This window comes from Spea bombifrons, chromosome 8 (genome assembly GCF_027358695.1).
Source record: "Spea bombifrons isolate aSpeBom1 chromosome 8, aSpeBom1.2.pri, whole genome shotgun sequence".
NCBI classification, from domain to species: domain Eukaryota; kingdom Metazoa; phylum Chordata; class Amphibia; order Anura; family Pelobatidae; genus Spea; species Spea bombifrons.
The window spans coordinates 15,024,220-15,044,969 of NC_071094.1; the positions used below are offsets into that span (position 1 = coordinate 15,024,220).

At 44.3% G+C, this 20,750-nt stretch overlaps 1 protein-coding gene across 2 annotated transcripts in view; it reads right to left on the minus strand.

Moving 5' to 3' along the window:
* MPP1 (MAGUK p55 scaffold protein 1) overlaps nucleotides 1-20,750 on the minus strand; it is a 61,774-nt gene that overhangs the window by 40,557 nt on the left and 467 nt on the right. The window contains exons 1-5 of one of the 2 annotated variants that reach the window (XM_053473901.1): nucleotides 20,442-20,578; nucleotides 20,211-20,333; nucleotides 16,581-16,659; nucleotides 10,439-10,524; nucleotides 10,131-10,199 (exon numbers count right to left, since the gene is read on the minus strand). In XM_053473901.1, the coding sequence (XP_053329876.1) occupies nucleotides 10,131-10,199; nucleotides 10,439-10,524; nucleotides 16,581-16,659; nucleotides 20,211-20,333; nucleotides 20,442-20,450 (366 nt within the window). In that variant the 5' untranslated portion in view covers nucleotides 20,451-20,578. Of the gene's footprint in view, nucleotides 1-10,130; nucleotides 10,200-10,438; nucleotides 10,525-16,580; nucleotides 16,660-20,210; nucleotides 20,334-20,441; nucleotides 20,579-20,750 lie in introns of those variants that run through there. The other variant, XM_053473900.1, reaches the window with a different exon arrangement.

A 20,750-nucleotide genomic window follows, 5' to 3' on the forward strand; every position in this document is an offset into this window, starting at 1 on the left:
GCCTATAATAGGGATACCTGCGGTTCCATGTAGGCTAGACATCAAGAATTCATTACAAAGCTTCAAATTCTCCAAAAGTTGCGAAAAAGATCCTTATCTGCATCCTCCAGAATGTGGTCTTCCAATTTCTGGAGCCATAAGCCTTGAGCTCTCGCTACTGCTGCTCCAGCTGATGTTGCTTTGCTTTGATGACCTTGGAAGATTCTTCTATTAGCGGTCTCTGCTCCTATGTCCATGGTATCTTTTAGGCCGGAAACCTCTCCGATCGGCAACGTAGTTTTCTTAGACAACTGAGCAATCTGGACATCACCCTTAGGAAGCTCTCCCCACATGATGTCATCTTAAAGCTTGAAAATATGTTTAAAAGTGTCTAGAAACAAACGCACATCACTTGGATGTTTCCACTCACGCTGTGCAAATTCCATTAGGTGAGGCAAAATTGGAAAACCCTTTTCTTTGCTTCTGGATTCAACCATAGCTGGTTTACTCCTGTAACAAATTTCCCCAGTTTTTGCGAAGGAAAACCGGATTCCGACTCTGAACCTTCAGAACCATCCATAGATGAACGCGAACATTCCCCAGATGACAACTCTGATGAACTTCGCTTGTCGTGCAACCTTGGTTTTGAGACAAATTATCCTGGAACCAGCATAGAAAGGACAGCATATCCTTCTGTTTCTCTTTTGCCCGGATATCTGCTTGCACATCTCCTCCTGTAGCCGTTTGGGAGAGGAGTTACATTCAAGGCAAGCCAACTGTTTAGACATGCATGAAGCCTTTTAGGGAGGAGCCTCTCTGGAGACGAAGGTTAACATATTTTTTGGCGTATCAATAAAAAGATCACCAAAAACCGTGTGGGGGGGTTCAGACAACACGGAAACCTGTCCTGACACACACTCTTGTGGTCAGACAGGTTTGCACAGCATAAAATAGGCAGCCAATTTTGAATTTGGCGCCAAAATCGGATGATCCGAGCTGCGCGTGCGCTGTAGCACGGCCGGATCATCAGTGGAACGCATAGCCACCCGGGCGTGCGTTCCACTGTACAGCGCATGCTCCTCCCCTGCTTGAAACAAATCACCGCTACAGATTCACTCTGTAACGCGGTGCTGCAAAGATCAGCCAAGCTCCCACCCGGGGAGCGAACGGACTTGCAGGAACCCCCTTTCGCCGGACACAACCCGTGTGCCGGCCGATCCGGATCCAAGCTGCCGGGGCAGAAGAATGGAGCAGAATCCCCAGTGCTCGTCCCTGCGGGACAAAAAAGAACTGACTGCTGTTCACCGGTACGTGCAGTTATAGGGTAAGGGGGGGCGGAGCTTAACCCCTTCTCTATCTTTTTTAGTGTTTGTCCCGGGGAAGAGAGCAAACCCAACGGTACTGCCACTATACGCCGGGAAAAAAAAACAAAAAAGAAACAATTACAAACAAAGAAAAGGAAATTATAGCAGGCACTGTGGCCCACTGCATACCATAAATATGACAAGGGAGGAAAGAAACCAAAACTGTGCAAAAATAGGCATATGAATGGGGATAAAACAAAATAAGTGTATAGAGGTGTGTGTGACCACCAGGAGACCACTGATCGTGAAATGCACAATCACGTGCAACAGACACCCAACTCGCCACTCAGGTGAACGCTGCACTGGTAAAAGAGAAACCATGACAGGAGCCGGGAGCAAAAAGAAAGGAGAAGGGAAAGGCTTCCCGACCGCCATGGCTAGAAAGAAAAACGACTCCTGAAGGAGGAGAAGGGTGCAACAGAAAAGCAGACTTTGAGGACAAGCGCGCAGAAGCGCCAAAGTGGGTAAGTGTGTGCGAGGCAAACAATCAATGAGCCTGGGACCACGACATAGTCTGGCACAACCAACTAACATGACTCACAAAGAAACAAATGTAAAGGTCGTCCCTCACATGAACCCGGCAAACAGTGCAATTACCGGACAAGCCGGTACCAGCAACGTCAACGAGGAGAGAGAGGTAACACACAGGAAGTCCAAGAGCAGCAGCCGACTGCAGAAGAGCAGAAAGTCCTCCAAGACGATCTGGTACATCCTCAGCTCGACGGATGATAAAGCGGTCCGGTCCCTTGCGAACCATCAGGGAGAACGGGAATCCCCGCTGGTAGGGGATGGCAGCATCCCGGAGAGCAGATGTAAGAGGCCTGAGCATCTGACGATACTGAAGGGTGATGGGAGACAGGTCGGGAAAGATTTGTATAGCGTGACCATCCCATTCCAAAGAGCCAGCCTTGCTACATGCGGCAAGTATAGCGGCCTTTACAGCATATTCCGTGAGACAGCACACTATATCTCTCGGCGGGCGATCATCAGGCTGTTTAGGGCGAAGTGCCCGGTGAATCCATTCAAATTTAATTACCGCGTCATCCGGTTGTTGTAGCAGGCGGCTAAAAAGGGCACTGGTCACCGTAGAAATATCAGGCCCAGCAACAGACTCCGGAATCCCGCGCACTCGCAGATTAGAGCGACGGCCCCGGTTGTCAAGGTCTTCGACCTTTTGCATCAGTCGGGCAATAGTTGCAGCCTGTAGATGAAGTTGTTCCGAAGCAGCATCCACTGCCGAGCAGGTAGCGACCGCATCATTTTCAAGGGTAGAGACTCTGTCACCCAGGCTTTGGAGGTCCCGTTTGATTTCCACGAGGTCTGCTTTCAGCAGTGCATTAGTGTCCCGAATAATAGAAATAAGATCCGCTTTGGTAGGTAGATCTTTCAGGGTGTCACGCCAACCGTTGCCATCTCGATTCATCCGCAGATGCAGTGGATCTTGGCTGGATTCAGACACGGAGGTAGGTAGCGGTCGACCCTTCGGCTGAGCAGGCTTAGGGGTAGCGGTAGCCTTCAAATGTTTCCCCATTTTCAGTAGAAAAGCGCCGTTTGGAGCTAATTAATGCAGTGGGTCAGCGGAGCTAGCAAGTCAAGCGTCCATTTTGGTCGGCTGTCAAACCACGCCCCATCCTGCAACGTATTGACCACCCGGGAAAGGTGGGACTGAAGGAGAGTTGCCGAATGTGTGTGAATAAGCCAATCATCCTGGTAAGGGATGACTAAAAATACTTTGACGTCTGAAATAGACCACCACAACTGCAAGGAGTTTTGTGAATATTCTGGTGGCAGGTGATAGGCCAAATGGAAGAGCCGGAAATTGAAGACGCTTGATCCTTTAACCCCAATAAATAGCAATCTGCAGAAACCGTTGATGGGAAGGATGAATTGGGTACATGAAGATGACGCATCATTGAGGTCTATGGAGACCATGAAGTCTCAGAGGTGTAGAGAGTCCAGAGCTGATCTGACTGTCTCCATCTTGAACCTCAGAAACCAAAGGCGACTGTTCAGGAAACATAGGTCTATTATGAGACAAAACCCCCCTGGTGCCCTGGGAACCAAAAAGACATGAGAATAAATCCCAACCCTGTTCCTGCAGGGGCACAGGAACCAGGACTTTCGAATCTGCAAATTGTTGGACAGCAGATAACAGGAATCCCCGCTGTTCCAGGGAAGGTGGTAAAACAAAAATTGTTCTGCAGGCTTGATATTGAATTGTAGTCGGTAACCCTGGGATATGATGGATCTCGCCCAGGGATCTTGGGTGATGGAGAACCAATTGACAATGAAATGTCGAAGTCTTCCACTGGGATGAGGGCGGAGTCATGCGAAGCTTTTGGGGTCCTGGGTCGCTTTGAGGGAAGGCAAACCAGTCATGTCTACCCCTTTCACGAGGAAACCTGCCCCGTAAAAGCATGCTCTCTTGCTGGGCGAGAGCAACTGGAACCATAGCTCCTGGACTGGCCTGGAAAGTATGGATGAAAGGACTGCTGCCTTCTGGAAGCAGTTCTGTGTTGTGGCATGCAATATTTATCCCCTGTAGTTCTCAAGCAGGGACACCAGAGACCTTCCTTTAAAGGGGATATTAAGAACTCTATTCTTTGAGGCATTGTCAGCCATCCAGGCTTTAAGCCATAAGGCCTGTCTGTCATCCTGACATTTTCAATTGAGGCATCGCAGAGAAAATCTACCGCCAATTTCACAGCAGCAATGTTCTTGAGGATAGTCTCTCTAGACGTCTTTGCTGCAACATCTTCCTCAATCTGAGACATCAGAAAAATTAGAGCCATCCTCCAGTGGTAAAGCAGTCTTTCTGGAGACCCTCATCACTGCGGTGTCAATCAGCGGAGTCACACAGAATTGGGTAAAGTCAAATGGGGGAAAAAAAACAAACAAAAAAAAAAACGACATTTCACCCGCCTGGACAGGTTAACTCTTCTCTCCAGGTGATGCCATTCCTGCTTAATGATCTGATAAAGCAGGATATACAGGAAAAGATGCCGACCGCTTGGAGAAACCAGAAAAGAAGTGATCCTTCTTCCATGTAGCAGCTTCCTTCAGGTTCATGGCAGACTTTACAGCAGAAACGAGAGTCTAAATTTCTTCCACCAGAAACAAAAAAAGAACTTTCTTCCTGGATTTCTCAATCCTCTGATGAATAATCCTCCACATCAGGGTAATTGAATTCAGAGTCAGAATTGCTGGTGACCCAGGAGAGATGGTTCCCGTACTGCTGAAGGATAGGAAGGAGCAGGACTGACTAAAGGCGGACTGCATCTCCTCCTTAAGCCAGGCCAAAAACTCTCCCACCAGAGGCTTCAGAATCCACAACTGACTTCAGGCAGGCGGAACAGCACTTTTTTGTGGAATCCTGCAGAGCCTTGTGACAACCAGAACACTGCGCATGTTTTTTAGATCTTTCCTATACAGAGGGAGGATCGGTATTATCTGGAGCAGACAATGAAGATAGATGCAACAGCACCGACAATCATACAATAATCAACTCACCACACCGCTAAAACAGCTCCATACCAGGCTACAACAGCAGCAAAACTGGCGCCAAAATTTTGAATTGGATCAACAATGATCCTAGGAATGCATACCGTAGACCCTAGCCAGAAGAAGCGACGCCATATTGAAAAATGGCAAGACACCAGGCTGTGGCGTCTAAGCATCCTAAAGACACCGGCTGTTAACGCAGGAGACGGCCACAGCAAGAGCGGAGGAGAAGGAGCCAGAGGGACACCCGCTCCAGCAAAGGTGAGTAAGCACAGGGCAGCACGGCACCAGACATCCGGCTACGGTGAAGGTATCCCCCCCACCCAGGGGGGCTTAGCCCAGGGTGAACCGGCTCAGCCTAGAGCAGTAGAAAAAAAACAGTTTGTCCACTGCTTTTTTCATTATCGCCAAATTAACCCAGTACTGATATGGCATTATGAAGCTAGAAGGCCATATTTTCTCTCAGTTAAAAATGATTATGGCCCACAGACACATACATTTCTGATGAAGCAGCCCACTGCAAAACAACTTTGACACCCCTGTCCTATAGGAGGGGTAGTTCTCAGATAATTGTGCTATTTGCATGTCTACCATAGGAAGATCTTCCCATTTAACATCATCCGGCAATTTGAATATTTTCACTTCGATATAAATGCCCTCTTACTAGGCTTGTTCCACCCTCACTGAACCAATTCAGTCAGCTTTGGTAGGATAGGAAAACCTTTCCTTTTTGCTTCCGTATCCTTTTGCAGCAAATGGGTAACCTTGATAAACTTGCCAAGTTCTTAAGGAAACTGGCCTCCGCCTCTTGAGGCTCCCGAAGACAACTCTGAAGCCGATGAGGATAGTTCTCTCTTGTGCTTTTTAGACAGCTTATCCTGCAAATGGTTTTGCTGCACCCTTAAACACTTGGTTTCAGGATAACCTTGCTCTGACCTTCCAACACAAAAAGGATTGCATATCCTTTGTCTTTCTTGTGCTATGTTCTCTGCCTAGCACTGCTGGCATGTCTTTTTCCTGTATCCACCTGGAGAGGTGTAGTGCATGATAAATGTTTGGATTTACAGGTGGCTTTCTTGGCATGCTCCTTGTCCTGGAGGAGACCTCTTCAGTCTTCACCTCTGTAACGGCAATTACAAGACATCCAGTTGCTCCCCAGGTGGGAGCAGAGCAGACGGAGGGGTTTCCTCCCAGCAAGCTACTCATCCCTGCAAGGGACAAGAAAGAAATGGGATGTTCTCCTACCGAGCAATTTATATAAGGTAAGGGGGAAAGCTTTTAATGTGTGTGTGTGTTTTTTTTTTTTTAATATATTTTAAAAGCTACTTGTCCTGGAAGAGAGAGCAAAGCCCACAGGTACTGCCACTATACGTAGGGAACATTTTTGCAGTAAACCGCATACAAGCAGCCCTGGGAAGCCTCTCCTGCGAATTTGCAGCGGTACGCGGCTATCTGAAAACTGACCCCCTACTCCCTGTTACTCTCTCACTCGGAGAAAAGAAAAACTAATATGAGAGAGAGAAGAGAAAAAAAAAAAAAAAAAAGAGAGAGAGAGAGAGAGAGAGAGAGAGAGAGAGAGACTGGATATATTCGTATATTAAATTCACTTCAATAATACATAAACACTATTCACTCTATATATTAGTGAATAGAGATACAAAAAAAAAAAAGGATTAAATGTCTTGAAGAGGGGCAGCAGACAAACAAAGTATTAAAGAGTCCCACTATTTTCCCCCTATTCCACAGAAAAAAGTATTAGACTAGACTTTAGAAGAACCAGAACAAGTATATGTAAATTTAGATGAAGAGGGTAATGCTGAAATAACAGAATCACTTCTTACTGAGAGGAAAGTGAACAAAAATATTAAACAAGGTGAAATACTTACCCAAGAAAATATGCAGCAGTGTATACAAGATTGTGCAGAACAATTACCGTATTTGCTCGATTATAAGACGAGGTTTTTTCCAGAGCAAATGCTCTGAAAAATACCCCTCGTCTTATAATCGGGGTCGTCTTCTAATCAGACCCCAAAAAAATGGCTGGGGCCATGCTGCTTACCGGTCGCGAGCAGCGTCTCTTCCGTTAGAAGCAGGAGGACAGGAAGCTTGTAACTTCCTCACAGAACTCTATCTCCCCCTCCCTCCTCTGGGGGCGGGGCCAGAGAAGTTGCTGGTACAGCCAGTCCCCTGCAGAAGTCTTCGAGTGAGAGATCTGCAGTTCAGGTAAGGGGGTGGGGGAGGGTTTTTGGGTAAGTATGTGTGATTAATGTGTGAAGTATGTGTGATTAATGGAATGAATGAGTATTTAAATGTTTGTGAATGTGTGTTTGTGTGTGATAGCATGGGTGTGTAAGGGGGGTGGGGGTTGTAGCATGGCATAGGGAGGCTGTAATCCCACTACTATCATCCCCAGGTTCCAGCATGTACTGGCTGCCTTGGCTTGATAGGAGTGTGATTGCTGTTAGCAGCAATCACACTCCTATCAAGCCAAGGCAGCCAGTACATGCTGGGTTAAAAGGCATATCATGGGGCTGAGTGGCATATAGGGGGTTAAAATGCATTTCTGGACCTCCAGAAATGCATTTTAACCCCCTATATGCCACTCAGCCCCATGATATGCATATATACCTCCAGAAATGCATTTTAACCCCCTATATGCCACTCAGCCCCATGATATGCCTTTTAACCCCCTGGCAGAGTGGCATATAGGGGTATAAGGCATATCATGGGGCAGAGTGGCAAATAGGGGGGGTATAAAGCATTTCTGGGGGCAGAGTGGCATAACTGGGGGGGGGCAGGTTGGCAAATAAAAGGAAATTTAAAAAATATATTTACATGAATTAATATTTACTGGTAAAACTTTTTTCCTATAGGGTCGTCTTATATTCAGGCTTTTTGTTTTTTTCCTAAATTAATATTTTGATTTTGGGGGGTCGTCTTATAATCGGGGGTCGTCTTATAATCGAGCAAATACGGTAATACAAATAAAAGAATTAACTTCCTGGACATTAAAAATAAAATTAGTAATATTGGCGAACGAAGTTGTGGAACAAAATTATGAGCAAATTAAGCTAAAGCAAGACATCACAAAAAAGAATCAGCAATCACTAGAAAACAAAATGGCTACACTGGAACACATGGTGAATTTTTTTAAGTCACTTTGTTGTACTTTCTGCAGCATGTTGACACTAGGTATAATTTTATATTTGTTTAAATTTGCCCTTTCATTGGCCTCCCTGCACTCATGTATACCAACTAAGAACCAGTGTTGGCAGGTTAGCAAATTAACCCATTGAATCCCAGTAGGGAGTACCTGCACACGTCCTTAAAACTTGTGGCAAGAAGCCCATTAAGACACATCTCCCCATCCCTACATGGGAGAAAAGCTGGACTCTTCTGCTGACTGATCGCATGTAACAGTTCTCAGCGCGAGGGCCGGTACACTGATTCAAGGAATGCTTGATCACTTAATTGGACATTTCCTTCTGGTAGCTGTCAATGTTGAAGTTCACTTGATGACAGGAGAGCCTCCCTACCAGACTTTCCCTGCTAGGTTGTAATTACTCTAATCTGCAATGCAGGGCAGGCCTCCACCCTAAAGACTATGGGCCCTGGCCTTGGAAGGGTTTCAGTTTTTCAGAAAGATGGGTACAAGGGGTCCGTTGAGCCTACTTTCCCCTGGTATAGAGTGCCATGCCCCACCCCCATTTGGGGTACCTGGATTTTGGAAGGATGTTTTACTCTCCATGGGGTCTGGACTACAGGACAGAGACCTCTATGATTAAGAATTGAGTATTTTGCTGTGACTATTGCACATCAATTAGCCCCTTGTACTGTTTTAGATACCAGTGTTTCCATTAAGCTGGGCTCATGATTTTACTCTCAAGCGTCTAGTTTCAGATGACGTTGCTTGAAGTGAGGACACTAGCAGACGATGTTCTGCCATTAGAGGTCTAGCGGTCTGAGCAAGCGGTGGAAGCCGACTACCACAAATATACCTGCTAATGAGATCCGTTACAATGAATTTCTCCTCATTCCAGAAAAATTGAGAGAAACGTAAAGGGATTGTGAGCCATACTGCACTGGGAACAGTGCAAAAACAAAAACACTACATCAGTCAATAGTATTGACAAATATGTAATATAGGATAAGTAAGCATGGATAGGGCCCTCTGAAAGAGAAAACAATTAAAAAAAAAAAAGACAATGGAGGGTAACTAATCAGGAGATCTTGCTTAACGTAACTTGGGTAATTATTCAGTTGTGGTGCCAACAGCATAGAAGTAAATTAAATCTTTGCAACCGTTTTTACATTTTGTTTTTATTTTACTATCGTTACACACCTACTGTCTTCTCAGTGAAGTGGGAGACCTCCCTCCACCTCGCAACCACTCCAGCAGCGCTGATACTGGGAAGAGAGACCCCACCCCCGTCCACTCCGCAGCCACCATAGCTGTGCAGGAGAGAGAGATTCCCCTTCTCGCAGGAGTATAGAATCCTAAAACAGAGGATTTTATACTCGTTCTAGTGGTTAATAAAACTGTAGCCGTTACAAAGATCAGGCACCAGAAAGCCTGCGATGCTGGCTTCTGCTGACAGGAGGGAGTTCAGGACTCTTGTGTAGCAGCAGGGATGTGTCCCTGCCCCTGCAAGAAATTCAGGACGTACCTGTACGTCCTAAAGAGCTTTACAACATGCATTTTTAGGATGTACAGGTCTATAGGGGACTGAACGGGTTAAAAAATAAACCCTTAAACTCACTGTGTGATTAACAGCAAGAAAAAGGTTTAAACCAACAGAATGGCCCTTATAAGAGCCTTCAGGTTAACCTATTATATAAAAATGTATAATATTGTGAAAGTCAGCTAGTCAGTTTAACCATCTGTCATAGTCACACAAGTCTGGGGAAAGAAGCAAATACATGCTAGTCAACACAAACATTGCCTTTGACTAGGCATACGGTGATTGCCATCCTGAGATCATTGGATGTTGTTGATAACCTAGCATATAACACACATACATACACACAGTCGCAAAAACGCAGTGCAGCCTCATACCATACGGCGCCCCACACTATTTTTTTGGTGTTGTGGAAAGCCTTGATCATTAATCTCTTTTTAAGCTCATTTGACCGCATGAAGTGCCAAGCCTATCAGTTGTCAAATGGTATGTTTTTTGCAAAGATGTACAAATGCATACAGAGACAATACAGACAGATCTGATGAGCGAGCAAGACAAACTGTATGAGCTTCGCTAAGAATTGCAAATCCATTGGCTTTGGACTCACCTGAAGAGGAGGTTTACGGCTGCTTAGGGTAGGTGAAACTTTCAAGGTGACAGTACCTTTACTTTCTTTCTATAAATAGAACAGATACTGAAGGTCAGCAAAAACAGTACTACTATCATAAATACACCGTTTAGGCTCTAGGTTCAAAACACTGCAGGAATGACATTTATCGTTACCAACGTGAGCCAGTATTTTATGAATCACTGTACAACAAAATATTCTGCTCACCAACAAACAAATTGCGTGAACGGAATGCAATACATTTACTCAACCTATGTGTGAAGAATTAACAGACCCAGTCAACTTACCAACAAGCTCTGAAGGTGATCTACACTTTGGTTTTGGACAGTTTTTCCATTTATTTCAAGAATTTCATCTCCAACATGAAGTGATCCTGAAAGTGGAAGGGAAGTTATAATGTTAACATGTCAATACAAGAAAAACAAAAAAAAAATATATATATATATACTGCAACTAACTATTATTTTAATAATTAGTTGGCCGATTATTTTTTCGATTAATCGAATAAAAAAATGCAATTTTTTAAATTTAAAATAATGTAATAAAAATGTACAATTTACACTTTCATCTCTTTATTGCAATGGCATTTCTCTATTCACCTTCTTATTTTACTGACATAATAAAAGCTACAAGAACCCAAACACAGTGCTTCTCAAACTAGGTTAATACAAAGTTATTAGTAAATATTAATTCATGTTAACTATTTTTCATATTTAATAAAAACTGAGAAAAAAGCCTTGTTTACATTTTTTTATTTACCAAACTGCCCCCAGTTATGCACATCAGACCCCCAGCTTGCCACTCTGCCCCCATATATGCCTTATACCTCTTATATGCCAGATTCCACTGTGCCCCCTGATATGCCACATACTTATTATATGCCAGTGATATGCAACTGAGCCCCCTGACATACCTTTTACCCCCAGATTTGTTTTATGCCCCCCCTGATATGCCTAACATCGATGTCTTATACCCCCTATATGCCACTGAGTCCCCTGATATACCTTTTACCCCCAGATATGTTTATGCCCCCCTGATATGCCTAATATCCAATATGCCTTATACCCCCTATATGCCCTAAAAATTCCCCCCATACACCACTATAACTCACCCATACACCACTCTGGCTCCTCCCCCTCCCATACACCACTCTGGCTCCTCCCCCTCCCATACACCACTCTGGCTCCTCCCCCTCCCATACACCACCATGGCTCCTCCCCCCTCCCATACACCACTCTGCCCCCTCCCATACACCACTCTGCCTCCTCCCCCGCCGATACATCACTTTGGCTCCTCCCCTCCCATACATCACTTTGCCTCCTCCCCCTCCCATACATCACTCTGCCTCCTGTGAACCTCCGTTTCTGACAAGACACCAGGGAGCCGGGTAGGGAGGCAGAGTGGCGTATGAGAGGGGGAGGAGCCAGAGTGGTGTATTGGAGGGTGGCTCCCATACACCCCTCTGACTCCTCCCCCCTCCCATACACCGCTCTGCCTCTCTACCCGGCTCCGTTACTGAAGGCACTTTCACTGCAGCTTCATAGAAGCCACAGTGTAAGTGAAGGGCAGTAACGGAGTCTGTCTGTGCGATGCAGACCCTCACCGGCTATCAGAGAGGATGATTCTCTGTCAGCCGGTGGGGGTCTGCATCGCACAGACAGACTCCGTTACTGCACTTCACTTACACTGAGGCTTCTATGAAGCTGCAGGGAAAGTGTCTGTCAGTAACAGTGCCGGGTAGCGAGGCAGAGTGATGTATGGGAGGGGGGAGGAGGCAGATGGGAGGGGGAGAGAGACAGAAGTGAGAGACCGGCCGACAGTGAGGGGAATCCAGGTCCTCTGCAGCGTCGCGGGGGATCTGGATTCCGGTGTTATAATCCGATCTCTGTTTGAGGTCGGATTATATAAGGAGAGGAGTTTTTCAGAGCATTTGCTCTGAAAAAAACCTCTTTTTATAATCGATAAAAATCGATCCGATTAATAGATGATGAAATTCGTTGACAACGATTTTCATTATCGATTTTATCGATTAGTTGTTTCAGCCCTAAATTTTATTCAACATTTATAAATGACTTGGCAATAGGCGTTTAAAGTCATGTTTCTGTGTTTGCAGATGACACTAAACTAGGTAAAGTAATAGTGCGAGCAGAATATTACAGTGCTGCAGAGGGATCCAGATAGACTGGGGAGAATGGGCACACAAATGGCAGGTAGAGAATGCACAAGCAACCTACAACCTAAACGGTAGTGAATTAGGGTTGACGACAAATGAGAAGGATTTGGGAGTTATAGACAAACAAGGCAAGAATGTGCAATGTCAGTCAGCAGCTGTGTACAAAGGGGCATCAATTTGCGGGATATAAATATACATTGATTTATAGAGGCAAAATTATAAGGCCGCACCTTGAATATGCTGTGCAATTTTTGGCACCTATTCTAAAGGATATCTCAGCACTAGAAAGGGTGCAGAGGCGGGCTACAAAATAGAAGTTTAAGCACTATAGTTATGAAGAAAGGTTAACAAATTTAAATCGGTTTAGTTTAGAAAACAGCACCTCAGAGGGGATATGATAGCATTATATAATTATATATAAATGCCTGCAGAGGTAGTTTTATCTGAGTCTGTACAGACCTTTAAACGGCAACTGGATGGGTACTTGGAAAAACATAATATTCAGGGATATAATCTTTAACCCCTTCAATCCCCTATGGATGTACAGGTGCGTCCAAAGAACGCAATCCAAGAATCCCCTATGGACGCACCGGTACGTCCAGCCCTTCTTGCTGCGTCAGGGATACATCCCTGCCACTGCACGGGAGATCAGGCTGTCCTTTGACAGCCTGGACTCCCCCCTGACAGTAGAAGCCGGAATTGCCAGCTTTCTGCTGGCTGATGTGATGTAATAGCTTCCGGCATGAAAGCCGGAAAGCTGTTACATTTCAAACCGCCCGATCGCGCATTCCCTTCCGGGTTGCGTCGGTGCGATCTCTACGCACGTCTGTGAGGCCCTGCATAGAGGTCACAGTGTGACCAGTACAGGGGGACCACGGGGAGGGGGAGTGAGAAACCATGTCTCTCACCCCCCCTCCCGTCCTGAAACAGAAGGAGAAACCACCCCCCCAAAAAGTTATTCCTTTAAAAAATAAAAAAAACATTATAAAAAAAAAAAAAAAATTATGTGAGCTAAGTGATGTCATTGTGACATCACTGGCATGTTCAGGAGGTCCCTAAGAGGACCACTAACCATTTAAAAAAAATAAAAATAATATACATACATACATACTGAGACAACTATATATACACACATACTAAAACTAATCGCTAAAATCGATACTGAAAATTGTCGTCAACGATTTTCATTATCGATTAGTCGAATCAATTTTTATCCTTATATAATCCGACCTCAAACAGAGATCGGATTACAAAACTAGAATCCAGATCCCCCGCAACGCGGCAGGGGACCTGGATTCCCCTCACTGTCGGCCAGTCTCTCACTTCCGTCTCTCTCCCACCTCCCATACACCCCTCTGACTCCTCCCCCTCCCATCACTGCTCTGCCTCTCTCCCGTAGTAACGGAGGCTGTCCGTGCGATGCAGACCCCCACCAGCTGACACAGGATGATCCTCTGCAGGAGACCTCGATTCTCTGTCAGCCGGTGGGGGTCTGCATCGCACAGACAGCCTCCGTTACTGCCCTTCACTTACGCTGAGGATTCTAAGAAGCTGCAGTGAAAGTGCCTGTCAGCAACGGAGGCTCACAAAATACCAGGGAGTCGGCAGAGAGGCAGTGGTGTATGGGAGGGGGAGGAGTCAGAGGGGTGTATGGGAGCCACCCTCCCATACACCACTCTAGCTCCTCCCCCTCCCATATGCCACTCTGCCTCTCTACCCGGCTCCCTTGTGTCTTATGAACCTCCGATGCTGACAGGAGGCAGAATGGAGTATGGGAGGGGGAGGGGCCAGAGTGGTGTATGGGAGGGGGAGGAGCCAGAGTGGTGTATGGGCGAGTTATAGTGGTATATGGGGGTATAATGAATTTCAGGGAGGCAGAGTGGCATATCTGGGGGAGTTAGAGTGGTGTATAAGGGAGGTAGAGTGGTGTATAGGGGGTATAATGAATTTCAGAGTGGCATATCTGGGGGAGGCAGAGAGGTGAATCAGGGAGAATTTCAGGGTAGTGCAGGGCATTTATGGGGGGCGGAGTGGCATATCAGGGAGCTATAAGGCATAAATGGGGGCGAGTGGCATATTGGAAGTTATAAGGCATATCAGGGGGGCATAAGACATCTGGGGATAAAAGGTTCATCAGGGGGCCCAGTTGGATATCACTGGCATATGAGAGTTTAAGGCATATCGGGGGCACAGTGGCATATCAGGGGCACAGTAGAATCTGTCATATAAGAGGTATAAGGCATATCTGAGTGGCAAGCTGGGGGTCAGATGTGCATAACTGGGGGCAGTTTGGTAAATAAAAGAATATAAACAAGGCTTTTTTCTCAGTTTTTATTAAATATGAAAAATAGTTAACATATGAATTCATATTTACTAATAACTATTAAAACCTAGTTTGAGAAACACTGTGTTTGGGTTTTTGTAGCTTTTATTATTATGTCAGTAAAATAAGAAGGTGAATAGCGAGAAGCCATTGCAATAAAGAGATGAAAGTGTAAATTGTACATTTTTTATTATTTTAAATAAAAAACATTACATTTTTTATCAGATTAATCGAAAAACATAATCGGCCAACTAATCGATTATTAAAATAATCGTTAGTTGCAGCCCTAATAAATATAAAATTATATACATACATACAATAATTAAAAACCTTACATCCCATTGCCCTTGTATAACATCTACCCAGTATAACCCTCCTGCCCCCGTTCACAACCCCCAAACCCGTTAAGCCATAAGCATAAAGTTTCTACAATTCTACAATGTAAAATGTACATCTTATAGTATGCTCCCTGGTGCTGGGAAAGTATGGAAAAATCTATATAAATTAGGTATTTCTGAAATGAGGACACCTGAACTGAAACTTGGAGGGGATTTTCCATCACTTTACCTAATTTTGTGAGGATTCAGAGGGAAAGTGTAAAAAAAAAAAATAAAAAAAAAAAAAGGTGTTTTTTCAAATTTTTGCTAGTTTTTACGAAATTTCTCATTCTACGGTTTCAGCTAATCATCCAACTATGGTATCAAAAGAAAGCTCTATCTCTCCTTGAAAAAACAATATATACCGTATATTCCAGCGTATAAGACGACTTTTTAACCCCAGAAAATCTTCTTTAAAGCCGGGGGTCATCTTATAAGCCGGGTACTAACCGAGTACCGAATACTTACCCAGCCGGAGAGTCCCACGAAGCCACGACTCTCTAGGGGAGGGGCAAGTGGAGAAGCCGCCTCCCCTGGGCCGGTCTTCAGGGCCACGCCGAGGTAGGTGCAAGATAGTTATCTCCCCAACTATCAGCAGGGCTGGTTGGGGAGATCACGACCTCCCTCTAACTAACCCGACATTAGGGAGCTCGAGGTCTGGCACTTCAGACCTCGGCTTCCCTAATCACTACGCGCCGGCTATTGATGCCGAGCGCGGTGATGACGTCATGTACCGGCACTCGGCATCAATTGCCGGTGCGTAGTGATGAGGGAGCAGTAAACAGAGGTCTGACATGACAGACCTCACGCTCCCACGACTGGATGGAAGATAGAAGATGAGAAAGGTAAGAGATGGGGAGAAAGGGGTGGGAGTGCAGTGTATGTATGTAGGTGTGAGATGGTCAGTGTGTAGTAAAAAAAAAATAAAAAAAAAAAAATATATATATATATATATATATCTGTGTGTGTGTAAGGGCAGTGTATGTATGTATATGTCTATAACAACCAGCCAGTCACCGGTAAGGTACATTGCTTGGCGTGATTGGCTGGTTGTTGTACGCTGGGTAGAGGGGTAGTCTTATACGGCGAGTATAGTCCAAACTATTTGAACTGGAAGAGTTGGGGGTCGCCTTGACGCCCAGTCGTCTTATACGCCGGAATATACGGTAGTTTACATGGGTACATTATTCACAGGAAAAGAGAATAATCGCTGAACTGACAGCGCAAAAATGGCAAAATTGCTCTGGGACTTGAGGTACCAAAACCCCCTGGGATTGAAGGGGTTAATTATGGGGAAACAGTTTATTCATCCAGGGAAAAATCTGAATTTTTTCCCTGGTTAGTGCAAAATTGGAAAGAGCCAAACTGTGTTTTTTGCCTTCTTTTGGATCAACAGCAACAAATTAACAGATATAGGAAAGGCTGAACTTGATGGATGCATGTCTTTTCAGCCTATATAACTATGTAACAAGTTTAATATTTAGTATAAATTCACCAAAATGTAGGATTTTGGAAGTCACAGATTTACTGAAAAAAGTAACATAATCAAACATCACCTTGTCTATGGATGAAACCTCCATGTAAGATACGCGCAACTATACAACTCTGTTGAGTATTCAACTTAAGAGTGATGCCCTGTGAAGAGAAAATATGGTTAAAAATGTAAAACAAAATCCTTTGATGTAGATTTACCTGCACTTACCCACAGTTCTTTCCCCTACAGCAAAGATAAGTCAAAAAACCCCTAGTACACAAGATCTAAATATTGTGGGGATTTTTTGTGTGGCCGCCCATAAAACTTTAGTGCGCAGAGCCTTATGTATTAGCTTATGGATTTTACATCTTTAACAATTTGCTTAATGCTTCTGGCTGAGGGAAGGTGTTCTTTTTTTGGACAAACATTGATAAGCAGTCTAGTTATTTCTGGATCCAGTACGGTAAAATTTCAGTTTTATTGGTATGCTTACTTTCGGCCCATGGGGCAAGTCCTTTCATTAAATTATCTGCGATACCAATTGGCGCTGAATGCCATCAGAAATGTGCAGATTCCATGATTATTGCAAACCCAAGTATAACCAGTAAAGGGTACCTCAGAACTTAACATGCTATAATGCTTGTGAAGCCAGCCTTGAGATATTACCTCAGCTTCCTCATTCAATTAGCATCCCCCTAACACAAAAACCAAAGAAAATAAGCCAACTAACAGGCATGGTAGCAAACAGCCAAGGTTTTATTTACCGTATTGGCTCGCATATAGGCCGCACCCGAATATAGGCTGCACCCTAAAAGTTAGGTGCTTTTTTTAAAGCATATCTCCCCCCCCCAGATATGCTGTCACTCTGCCCCCATGATGTGCCCCCCTGAGATATGCTGCCACTCTGCCCCCAAGATGACCCCGCCAGACTTACCAGTGCAGACTCCATGGGGTCTTGCGGGGGACATCTACGCATAACGCGTATTAAACTTCCGGTGCCGGCACTTCCGCCGTGGGAAGTACCGGCACGGGAGGTTGCCTAAGCACATCGTGCAGACGTTCACCGGCTGCAGCGACACACGTAAACAACCTCTGCTGCCGGCACGTCTTCCCCCGTGGGAAGTGCTGGCAGGGGAGGCCGTCTCAGAGGGTAGGATGCAGGTCCCCTGCACCGCCGCAGGGGATCTGTATCCTAACCCTGCTGCCTGCCCGGCGCCCGGAACTGCATGTCCAGGCCGTCTGGTGCTAGTCCCCGAATATAGGCCGCACCCCCACTTTAAAAGACTTAAAGTGGGGGGAAAAGTGTGGCCTATAGTCAGGCAAATATGGTATTAAAGAAAGAAAAAAACACTACACAATTCTTCACTACTGATATCTCACAATGTAAACATAAGCCTTTCATGGTTAACCCCTTAAGGACCAGGCCGCTTTTTATTATTTGTACACTTTGTGACCAAGGCAGTTTTAACACTTTTGGGGTACTCGTGTTAAGCTGTAATTGTCTCCTCACCCATTTAGTGTACCCACAAAAGGTATATGTTTTTTTTCAGGATCATATCCAACTTCCTATTAAAAATTAAAATTATAAAATTGGCAAAAAAAATAAATAAATCTTATTTGAAAAATTTTACTCATCCAAAAAAGCTAATGAAAAAAACTGCTAAATAGATTATACTATTAGTCCTGAGTTTAGAAATACTCAGTTTCTATTGGACAATAAGTACAAGTAGCATTTTGCTATTTGTAAACCCCCCCCCCCAATCTAGTCATACTGCCCTATGTGCTATTTTGGGTATCGTTAAAGCCAGCCAATGCAATTTACACCATCAAATATTTTTTGAAAACTAGACACCCAAACGTATTTCAAATGCAGGGCCAATATAAAAAATCTTCAGTGACCTGTTCATTAACAGAAATGTACAGACAACAAGAGGTCACCCTCTGAGACCGGAAATTTCATAGACTACAAAAGGAAGAGATTCTTTACAGTGAGGACAATAAAGTTATGGAATTCACTGCTAAGGGAGGTGGTGTTATCAAATACATTAGATGCCTTCAAAAGGGGCCTGGATTTTTTTTTCCAGAAAGGCATGGCATATAGGGCTATAAATAGAATATTTGAGAGCTTCTTGATCCAAGGAGAAATCCGATTGCCTCTGAGTCAAGAAGGCATTTTTTCCCCTGATGGCAGAATTCGAATTAGCTTAATTAGGGTTTTTTTGCCTTATTTTGGATCAATAGGACATTTAGGTAGAAGGGTTGAACTTGATGGACTTGGGTCTTTTTTCAACCTTATGAGCTATGTAACCATGTACCTCAAACTTTATTTTGTGGGGTCTTTTTTTTCCCCCCTTAATCACAAACATTGCACTTGAGGTATGGATATAATGGTATATGCCAAGAGCAAACACTCCCCCAATATGTGTTCACCAACATCTCCCAGCCCCTCCCCCCATATGCATGGGTGTGTCAGGTTGTTAGGGGGTTAAAAGGCCAGATTTAACACACACACACACACACACACACACACACCTGGGCATATGAGTGTGATTGCTGTTAATCCTATATATGTATTAATATTGTTATTTAATTTTTCTGTCCAATTTTGGTGTATTAACCACACTTATTGAAAGTAACACCAAATCAAAAACATAAATATATCTGATTGTTAACAGCAGTCACACTCTTATCATGCCCAGGCAGCCAGCACACGCTAGAACCTGGGCATGAAAGGAGTATAATTACAGGCTCCCCATGCCATGCCATCACACACTCATTCATATACCCTCCCCCACCCCCTTACCTGAACTGCAGATCTCACTCATACTTCTACAGAGGGAAGCCTGTGTTGCTGTGCAAGCAACTTCTCTTGTCCCGCCCCCAGGGGAAGTGAGCAGAGTCATGTGACGTGCATTCATGTGACTCCGCTGGGTTCCCAATTCTGCCAGCCTGTACAAGAGACGCTGTGCAACCAACGCACAGGTAAGCAGCCTGGCCCCTGCAGACGATTGTTTTCAGCCTTTTTATTTTGGCATTTTGCCGATAATGCCCTTTCCGGTCAATATTGTTTGGCCACCGATATATCGGTGCATCCCTTGTTCCAGCAGACTGCCTTGGTTCCCTGTGTAGACTGCATTGCACCCATCGGTTAGCAGTGTGTGCGGAGGGACTATTATGATGTACCATGCCATAATAGGTTTTAACAAATTCATTACAATATGGCACATCAGGAACTTTTCAACAGGTTAATGTGGCCTCAAAACACAGCAAATTACAACTTAATAAGCAAGATAAATTCAAAAATTGCAAATGTGCAAAAATACTCTTATTTTACAACACGTTATTAACATGTGCACTCCTGATCAGGAATGGTGGAGATAATTGCTGCCTGTTACCAAAGTCCACACAATTAAGACACTACCATGTTAACAGCTATATTTCATAAATGTACAAAGCACACGTTTATCTTGTGATCAGATGCAGTGAGAAAAGGGAGAAACCGAGCTTCAACTGAAGAAAAAAGTGAACACAATTAAAAAAGACTTAAGTATGTAGGAGGAGGTAGCAAAACATAATTTTAGCAAGAAATTATAGTACATTTAAGAGAAGTTTTAAAAATTAAAATATACATGAGGGTTTGTAATGTGGAAAACAGGATTAAACCTTTTCACACACTGATGCCATTTTTTTCCCATTCCTATATATCACTCACCATCGGCTCTTCTGTTTCTCTCTCGAACTGTACCAGTCGCACCCTCTTTTTCTCACTTCCAGAGGCTGCAGATCCATTTATACAGAAGTCCTCACTCTGAGCACCAGTGGCAGGTGCAGGGGACTGAGGGGGAAAAAAGGCAGAAGAATTGATATAACACATAATGGAGAAAAGGTGTCATACATATCTAAACTAAAACAGAAACAATGCAGCTAGCAACAATCAACTCACCTGCTGCATGAGAGCGCTATTTTGAAAATGATCGGTTTCTTTTAATAAAAGTTGTTGCAGCGTGTTTAAAGCCAGTTTTATTTGGTGTCATCAAAATTCCCTTGCTAGGCTTTAAGGACGACCTCTTTAATTTACATACTCCACACTTGCTGACTCAGTTTTATTATCACAAGCACCTAAGAACAAAGGTCACCGTCTCTCACATAAGAATTCCCTTCCATACATCTGGTATATCGTATGCCATAGTTTAAAACTTGCCACATGTGCAGCTTCGTGATGAACTTGTGACATAAATAAAAAGAAACTAGA